The sequence below is a fragment of the Portunus trituberculatus genome, chromosome 17 (genome assembly GCF_017591435.1).
Source record: "Portunus trituberculatus isolate SZX2019 chromosome 17, ASM1759143v1, whole genome shotgun sequence".
Classification (NCBI taxonomy): Eukaryota; Metazoa; Arthropoda; class Malacostraca; order Decapoda; family Portunidae; genus Portunus; species Portunus trituberculatus.
Genome location: NC_059271.1, coordinates 7,942,501 through 7,952,500, shown reverse-complemented (window position 1 = coordinate 7,952,500; position 10,000 = coordinate 7,942,501). Strand labels below are relative to the sequence as shown.

At 41.2% G+C, this 10,000-nt stretch overlaps 1 protein-coding gene across 1 annotated transcript in view; it reads left to right on the top strand.

The window, feature by feature from the left end:
* The window catches only part of LOC123505196, a 75,612-nt gene that overhangs the window by 51,121 nt on the left and 14,491 nt on the right, over positions 1–10,000 (top strand). Inside the window, exon 9 of the mRNA XM_045256362.1 lies at positions 9,156–9,395. Within this exon, the coding sequence (XP_045112297.1) occupies positions 9,156–9,395 (240 nt within the window). The remainder of the gene's footprint in view (positions 1–9,155; positions 9,396–10,000) is intronic.

The window sequence follows — 10,000 nt, the reverse complement described above, 5'->3', positions numbered from 1 at the left end:
TGGGGATGATCTTAAACTCAATTAGGTAATAAAAAAATCTAATTAGACTGTAAGACGATTGACTTGATGATCAGGAGGCTTACCTGATTAAGTCACGAGACTGATAACTATGCCTCTCTTGCCGGGCCTACTTGGCTGGTGATGATGATGATGATGATGGTGGTGGTGGTGGTGGTGATGGTGATGGTGATAGTGATGGTGATAATGGCGCCACCACAACACAGTAATATGGCGCTTAATTAACGTTAACGTCTTATTTGATACTCTTAATCCTTTGCCTGCAACTTTAATACACCTTTCAATAAGCCTCCCCCACCAACCCTGCGTATATTTTCAGTTAGTACAGCAATATTAACCCATTCAGTACCATGCCGCGCTTCCATATTCATTCTGCTTACTATTTCACGATTTTATACAGCTTCAGAAACTCATGTCCGGGATTGAAATAGTAAAGACTGGCCATCAAACTTCTGACCTCCATAGACCCTTCCTAATGTCAATAAAATCGTCTAATCATACCCAAACTCGAAGTAAGAACGCGTCCCAGTACTGAAGGGGTTAATAGACCGTTTATCATCTTTTTCCTCATTATAATTACAGCTGTTCCCTATCAGTGGTGCATCAGCCTCGTTAAACTGTCAGTAAAATCATGAAAACCCACCTTGAAAATCTCTATAAGAACTTCCACTGATATCTATTACAAGTAGAAGTAAGACGCTGGAGCATTTAAGAACAGGATACACTGAAGACACCTCTCTCTCTCTCTCTCTCTCTCTCTCTCTCTCTCTCTCTCTCTCTCTCTCTCTCTCTCTCTCTCTCTCTCTCTCTCTCTCTCTCACACACACACACACACACACACACACACACACACACACACACACACACACACACACACACACACACACACACACATTGTTATTACTTACCGACTAGTGTACATCTTCCTTCAGACTTTGCCTCAACAACATCAGTGAAGAGCCGTTGCCTAGATATTCCCATTTTGTCATCCTTTAAATGGTTAATTTACATGTTTGGCGCACGGACCAGTGAAGGCTGTGATATCAACGCGGGGCCATTCAGAACCCAGTAAAGAATGCCTCTTGCAACCCATAAATTCAAAAGAAAACCCCATATTGTATCATATTATATATAAAAAGAAGAGTGAATGAATCATATAATAAAAAAAATGAATAGATAAGTAACGTATAATAAAAACTACGCTACGATAATGATGATAATAAATCAGGTGCCATTAGAATAAAACTCGTAATAGATAAACCTATTTTTTTAATTTTTTTTTATGCAAGAGGAAAAAAAAAACTGGCCCAGGACAACAGAAAGAGTTAAAAAAAGACTCACTGACTTGTCAATACCCGTGTTCATCCGAGAAAGAATAAAAATAAAAGGAAAAAAGGTTTGGAACATGTAAGTGACGGTAATAGTGATAGTAATTTTGATGAAGATAATGATAATGATGGTAATACAGATGATGATAGTAGTAGTTATTAGTAGCAGTAGTAGTAGTAGTAGTAGTAGAAGTAGTAGTTGTAGTAGTAGTAGTAGTAGTAGTAGTAACAGTAGTAGTAATAGTAGTACTAGAAGCAGTAGTAGTAGTAGTAGTAGTAGTAGTAGTATAGTAGCAGTAGTGGTGGTAGTAGTAGTAGTAGTATCAGCTGCAATAGTAGTAATAGTAGTAGTAGTAGTAGTAGGAGGAGGAGGAGGAGGAGGAGGAGGAGCAACAGCAGCAGCAGTAGTAGTAGTAGTAGTAGTAGTAGTAGTAGGAGCAACAGCAGCAGCAGTAGTAGTAGTAGTAGTAGTAGTAGTAGTAGTAGTAGTAGTAGTAATAATAATAATAATAATAATAATAATAATAGCAGCAGCAGCAGCAGCAGCAATGATATAACACATTCACCATCAACTACTAATAAATACACTACCTTGAACCACTCACTCACTCACTCACTAACACCCATCCACCCACACACCCAACTAAAAAATTACACCCTCCCCTTCTCACTCCTCAAACACAGACCCTATACAAACCACACATACACGAACCAGGTCAGGTGAAGTGAAGTCAGGTGTTTCACAAGGCCATCGCAACCATTAGACCACCGAGCACTGTCCTGATCCCCGTGAGCTTCCAAATGTAAGACAACACCGATTACATTTGAGCTGAGAAATCCAATTTAGCTTACTTATTGTCGTGGATCTCCTTTCCTGTAAGCCTGCGTTATTATTTTCAAACTTAAGGGGATGATGACGGTAATAAGCTGTAAGGAAGCGAGGTAGGGAGGGGAGATAGAGGGAAGGGGAGACAGGAAATTGATCGAGTTAAGGATGTGTCAGATTTTGATCCCCTCGTAAGTATCTTAATTGCACACGCACACGCAACGTCGAAGGAACACTCAATTTAGATCGTGGTAATGTGAGAGGAAGTGTGGCTTTTCTTTACAAACTCATATTTTACTTACGAGTAGCTGGCGTTCCCTAGGGTAAAGAGGAAGAGGAAGAGGTCGTTGCAGTGTGTGTAATGTAACGCGAAAGTGCCAACGAGAGGAATAACTCGAGATAAGGAAGGGAAGATCTAAAAGGGACGGAAATGGAAAGGCAGGAAGGTTAACTGCACTGGAGGCGATGAGAGAAAGAGAGAGAAGAGAGGGGATTAATCAAAGAAAAATCAAGTTATCATTCCCGAAAGCTTCTCAATAAGTTAGATTTTATTTCCCTGGGTGAAGTAAAGCAGGGAAAATTATTAGGTCTGGATCAGAGAGGGAAGTGGCAAAAGTTACTGGTCATTAAATTGACAGTACAGGCATTAAGGAGTAGCGAGAGAGATCAGACACATTTACTACTGACAGATGGCAGGCTGGGTGGATGGCAGGCTAGGTGGATGAGGGGGTTACAGCTCTTCCTAAGACTAGTTGCTGTGTTATTTGCTCGTGCTCTAATCTAAAGTGACTCAACAGCGAGAGAATCGAGCTGGAAGTTTTTGTAAGCTTGGTACTGTAGACTCTCATATTACTGTAGTGTATGTGACTGTGGAACCTTATGATTCTAGAAGATACTCAAGGATACATACACGCATAATGCACATAAGATACATGTTATGGATTGTTGTGACTTGAATGCTAATTAATTTTCAGTTCACGGTGATAATTGTAAGAACAAAAAAAAGTCGCGTATACACACACACACACACACACACACACACACCTTGCTGGATGGATGCCTGATGAAGCACTCACGGAGGCATCAATTCTATGGGGCCAGAGGCTTTCTGACACATTAACAGTGAATTCTTGGCGATGGAGGCTATGTGTGTGTGTGTGTGTGTGTGTGTGTGTGTGTGTGTGTGTGTGTGTGTGTGTGTGAGCCATTAAGGGTGATTGATGAATGTATTTAATGAAGCGATTCATATATATCAAGGATCCCTGGTACTAAGAGAGGGACAAACACCTATCCTGCCAGGTTTTCGTCTCATCAACTCCCCTCCTCTGACTGACTGTCTTCAGCCTCTTCTCACCGCCGGAATGTTGCATCTCTTTCTATCTTTTATCGCTATTGTCATGCTAACTGCTCTACTGCATGCCTCCCCTCCTCCTGCGGCCTCGCTGTACAAGACTTTCTTCTTCCTCTCACTCCTATTCTATTCAGCTCTCTAATATGAGTTAACCAGTACTCTCAATCATTCATACCTTTCACTGGTAAACTCTGGAACTCCCTGCCTGTTTCTGTATTTCCATCTTCCTCCGACTTGACTCTTCACTCTTGCACACCCAGTCAGTGCACAATGTAGACCCCGGACACCACACCCTTCCCAGAGACAGGATGCTTCTCACAGATTGGTACATGCCGGTCAGTCACTTGGGTTCCCTCGCAACGAGAAGGCCAGCGGTGGGGAACAATAGAACTCAGCCAATAACGTGTGTTGCACCAATAAGGCAGGAAGGGCAGCGCCAATCATAATGAGAGGCAATCTTACACACAGATTGTGTGTGTGTGTGTGTGTGTGTGTGTCTTGTCCTGTCTAGAGAAGCATGGTGTCTGTATTCATACGTGGTTTTGTTTCTTAGGAGTATTTTCAGAGGACGTAGAAATGACTAGTTGGGTTGTCAGATATGTGTTCCCATTAACCCATGACGTGTTTTCCTATTGGTGATTTTATACAGCTTCAGAAACTTATGTGGGGGATTAAAATAGTGAAGACTCTGGCCATTAATCTTCCAGCCTCCATAGACCCTTCCTAATCTCAATAAAATCGTCTAATCATACCCAAAACTCAAGATAAAAAAAAAATGCATCCCAGTACTGAAGTGGTTAAAGATACGGAACCTTTTCTTAAACCATCACTAGTATCATAGAGAAACATCCTTCAAAACACCCCATAACTCATGCTACACTGAAACCAATATGTCGGACCTTCATGTATGCTCTTTTACCCAATAGCGCTGCAGAATATTTGTCAAACTATCACTGAAATCACGAAAACACCTCAGAAAACACCGACAACTTCCACTAAAACCTATCAAAAGGGTTCAAATGAAACGTCGAAATGATTGGAATATACTAACACGTACACGAACTTACAGACAGACTCGTGTGTTGAAATATTACAACACACAACACTCTTTAGCTCTGGCCTTCTCGGTGAGCTGGAGGGCTGGAAGGTGAGGTAAGAAGAGAAACGGTAAGACACGTAGGAAGTAGAAAAAGAGGAGGACGTGCTGGAAAAGGAGAGAGAAGAGGGAAAAAAAGGACGTCAGATGAAATATTCGAGGTGTTTTTCTTTGTCCTCCTCCTCCTTTTCCTCCTCCTCTTCCTTTACTTCCTCTTCCTTACTAGAGTACTGAAGAGGGAAATAAGAGCAGAAAAAACTACTGCCACGAACACAGTATTAAAAGTGCTTATCAAAACACAGTGAAGAATAGAAAATGTAAAAATAGGGTGAAGGAAGAGAAAAATTGAAGATGTAGAGGTAAATAAAGAAAATGCTGATGCGGAAATGAAAGTATTGCAAGAAGAAAAAAAACAGAGGAACAGATAACTTCCATTGAAAAGGTATTGGTTAAGAAGATGAAGAGCGAGAAAACACGGAAGGAAAAAATAATATGAAGGTAAGAGAATAACAGAATAACCTCCATTGAAAAAAAGAAAAAGGTATTGATAAAGATTAGGAGTAAGAAAAACGGGAAAGAAAGAAATAATACGAAGGAAAGAAGAATTAATTGATCAAGATAAGTTGGAAATACGAAAGGAAAAAAAAATAGAATGAAGAAAAGAGAAGAGCAGAAAGAGATCACTATCATCAAAATAAATGATAATGATTACGAGTAACGAGGAGATGAATGTGAAGACGTGGGAAAGAAAAAAGAAAAAGAAACATTGTGACGAGACCGGAAATGGGAGGAAGATTAAATACTTTATTCAAACCAAGAAAAATGACGAAGGAAGGTGAAGAGGAAAAGGAAAACGAAATTATAATATCAGAAAAAGCGGAAGACACAAAAAACATGAGAAAGAAAGAGGGAACGTAGAGATTATAAAAGTGAAGGACGAAGATGAAGATGATTACAAAAATGATGGTGATGAAGAAAATTATTAAGGATGGGATGATGAACAAATAAATCACTAAAGAAAAAAATGAAATGAAAGAGAAAGGAAAGATCACACATATAATAGAAAAAGGGAAAAATGCAGAAAGTGGAAAAAATAAGAGAGAGAGAGAGAGAGAGAGAGAGAGAGAGAGAGAGAGAGAGAGAGAGAGAGAGAGAGAGGATAAGAGAATAAGAAAAGGGGAGAATGGAAGAGAGAAAATGAGAAAGAGGGAACGAAAAAGAAAAAAATGCAAGAGAGAGAGAGAGAGAGAGAACGAAAAAGAAAAAAATGGAAGAGAGAGAGAGAGAGTTATTCTTCCGCGGTTAGTAAGGAAAGAAATATCAAAAGGAGGAGGAAACTGCGACTCCATTTGGCTCCCCTGAGGACAAAACGAGAGGAAAGAAGATAAAAAGACACTCTTGATTTAGTTTTCACGGAGTCAGACTGAAAGATTTGAATAGGCGGAAAAAGAGGAGGTAGAGACTAAAAGCTTCATCTCTCTCTCTCTCTCTCTCTCTCTCTCTCTCTCTCTCTCTCTCTCTCTCTCTCTCTCTCTCTCTCTCTCTCTCTCTCTCTCTCTCTCTCCTTATCCGTCCATGTATCGGGGGTTCCACTCACACAGTTATGTTAGATAGGGTGGAATCAAAAGCTTTTCATCTCATCAACTCCCCTCCTCTGACTGACTGTCTTCAGCCTCTTTCTCACCGCCGGAATGTTGCATCTCTTGCTGTCTTTTATCGCTATTTTCTTGCTAACTGCTCTTTTGTTTTTGCTAACTGCATGTCTTGCATCCTCCTGCTGCCTCGCTGCACAAGGCTTTCTTCTTCCTCTCACCCTTATTCTGTCCAACTCCGTAATGCAAGAATTAACAGGTACCCTCAATCATTCATCTCTTCTGGTAGATTCTGAAAATTTCTGCCTTTTTCTGTATTTCCACCTTCTTATGACCTTAACGTATTCAAGAGGGAGATTTCAAGACATTCATCCTCAGATTTAGCTAACTCTTTTGACTCTGTACGTGGATTGGCACCTTAGTGGGTCTTTTTTTAAACCAATTTCTTTGTTGCCCATGGCTGGCTCCTCTCCTGCATAAAAAAAGAAAAACGTGGCGGCAGTTAAGAAAAAAAATTAGTGAGACTGTTCAAGAGAATTTCTGGCAACGTGTTCCTGAGATGCTGGCAGGAAGGTGGAAGGATGTCAGACCGGCGACACCCAAGCACACAGATACTCCCAGACGCTACTCTCCCACCAACACTGTTTGTTGTTAGGAGTCATGGAGATGGGTAGTCGGGTTCATGCTTTAAGATCGGCCATGGAAAGACTTGTTAAACCTGTCACTAAGATTATAAAAACACTTCTATTATGGTATGCTTCTCTCTCTCTCTCTCTCTCTCTCTCTCTCTCTCTCTCTCTCTCTCTCTCTCTCTGCGTGGACATTGGTCGAGTTACAATACCGAAAATTTTAATAACAAGATCATACAGTCAATTTTCGCCCACTTTGCCACATTCACCTCCTTTGTGTTTTGCATTTCCTCTCAGTTCTAAGTCCTCTCATCCACTCATAGTCTCCATGCAAAATCCTACTAAGCATAGAAGACCTGAGGAAATTGGTGAGCAGGGGAAGGGAGCGCTGGAGTTTACACGATTTCCAAACACTACTCACTCACACGCTGGCACTCATCAAACAACCAGCACTGATGAGAGGAACGCGCACCTCACCGCGTGACAGGGAGTGGCAGGTGATGATGGGTAGGATTACAACCAAAGTGGTCAAAACTTACAAAGATACAACTTCCATAGTATTTCGGGCAAACAGCAATGCTTACAGCCAGAATAGGATACTTCTCGCTCTTTCTCCTCCTCCTCCTCCTCCTCCTTTTCTTCCTCCTGCTCCTCCTCCTCCTCAGCGTTACCCTCCCCAGTGATCACACCACGCTGAATACACCTCTGTTCCTTGGGGTGAGGTTGTCTTGTGGGAGCGGGGAATGGGGGGGCAGGGTGGCGCGTCTCTCAGTGGTATAGTGTGATGTGATGAGCGTGACAGCTTTAATCGTTACCACATTATGAAACAACGCTAAGGTTTTCTGTTTATTCCTTTTTTTTCTGAGTATACAAGTTCTTGCTTCATACTTTCAATTACAATATTAAGTGCCTGATGCAAGCCAGCCGCCCACGGCTCAGCCAACAGGCCATTATGAGATTGAGGAAAAGAGAGAGAGAGAGAGAGAGAGAGAGAGAGAGAGAGAGAGAGAGAGAGAGAAAGTTGATGAGGTACATGTGATTGGCCGCGCAATAAGCTGTACTGTAAAAAGAAAGAAATGATAATACTCAATGCTGTATTTCATTGTCAGACACGTTTTTACAAAACATTATGATTTATTTAAAAAAAAAGATTGAGTCTCATTGTCAATATACGTGTGTTTATATATATATATATATATATATATATATATATATATATATATATATATATATATATATATATATATATATATATATATATATATATATATATATATATATATATATATATATATATATATATATATATATATATATATATATATATATATATGGATACTTCTGTCTCCTCGATAAGAGAATGCCAAGACTTAGCAGTTTTGTAGTAGGTATGGATGTTTGATATTAATTAATTGCTAAATTTTTGGTTGCTTAAATTATTATTATTATTATCTTTATTATTATAATCATTATTATTATTATTATTATTATTATTATTATTATTATTATTATTATTATTATTATTATTATAATGAAATGAGTTTTTGGAGTCAATGATATTGCCTGTCTTAGGTGGTTTAGGTGGGGCAGAGTAGTGCATCACAGAGACAGCCTCAGAAAAGTCAATAGGTTCACCGGTGTTTGTTCTTTTATGTTCCTTTGTGAGTGAAGGCACCGTATCATGCAGCGCAGGGAGCAGCTGTTGCCCCAGCGGTGCAGCAGCAGCTGAGCGTGCACTGCATGCTGTGGCAGGTGCAGGGGCAGGAAGCTGACCTTAGAGTAGCTGTGCTGGAATATGTTGTAGTGGAAACAGTTGTGATAGTGATGCCAGTTGTACTGCTGTAATAGTGGTGGTGGTGGTGGTGAGGGTGGTGGTGGTGGTGGTGGTAAGCACTTCCACCACTACCACCGCTGTCGCCACCACCATGACCAACCCCTCCACCCCATAGTAGTAGTAGTAGTAGTAGTAGTAGTAGTAGTAGTAGTAGTAGTAGTAGTAGTAGTAGTAGTAGTAGTAGTAGTAGCAGCAGCAGCAGCAGCAGCAGCAGTAGTAGTAGCGGCAGCGATATTAGCAGCCGGCAGCAGTAATACTAGTAGAAGTAGTAGTAGTAGTAGTAGTTGTTGTTATTGTTGTTTATTGCTGTTGTTGCTTTTGTATTAGTAGCAGAAGTAGTAACAACAAAAGCACCAGCACCAGCACCAGCATCCCCAGCAACGAGCGTATCAGTAGCACCACCACCACCGCCAGTAGCAGCAGCAGCAGTAACAGTAGCAGCACCTTAGACATTAATAACACCGTCTGCTTTCACCTGGAGGCTACTGGTGGCATACAAGGACATGATTCGGGCGGTGGAGTACTTCGGCATCGGCATGGTGGAGGGACTGTCCTTCTTCGGCACCGGCAGTCTGTCCCGCGACCGTTTCGTCAACTACGTGGTGCATGACATCCTGGCGTGGAAGTCCCTCAACCAGACCAAGGACTTCGTGAGCCTCGTGCGTCGCCAGGTGGAGGGATTCAGTGAGAAGTACAAGGAATTCAAGAACATCACGGAATGGTACGTCGCGTGTGTCGTGTGTTGTGCTGGGCTCAACGTAGAGGAATAGAGACTGATAGGTAGATAGGTAGGTAGATAGATAGATAGATAGATAGATAGATAGACCCTACACATTCCCACGTCTTTCCAGAGACGACCAACCCTTCAAGAAGTTAACAGTTCCTGCAGGGACGCCTCAGGGCGCCTGACTACCGATCTTTCAAAGATTTCTGATTGAGGCAGAGAAAACTTTGTAGTTTTCAATGCCTCAAAAACTCAATTCCTCCATGTATCAACTCGACATAACCTTCCAGACAACTATCCCCTCTTCTTCAATGACACTCAACTGTCCCCCTCTTCTACACTGAGTATCCTTGGTCTGTCTTTTACTCATAACCTAAACTGGTAACGTCACATCTCATCTCTTGCTAAGACAGCTTATATGAAGTTAGGCGTTCTGAGGCGTCTCCGTCAGTTTTTCTCACTATCCCAACTGCTAACTCTGTACAAGGGTCTTATCCACCCTTGCATGGAGTACTTTCCGCATGTCTGGGGGTTCCATTCACACAGTTTTGTTAGATAGGGTGGAATCAAAAGCTTTTCCATGCTAACTGCTCTACTGATCT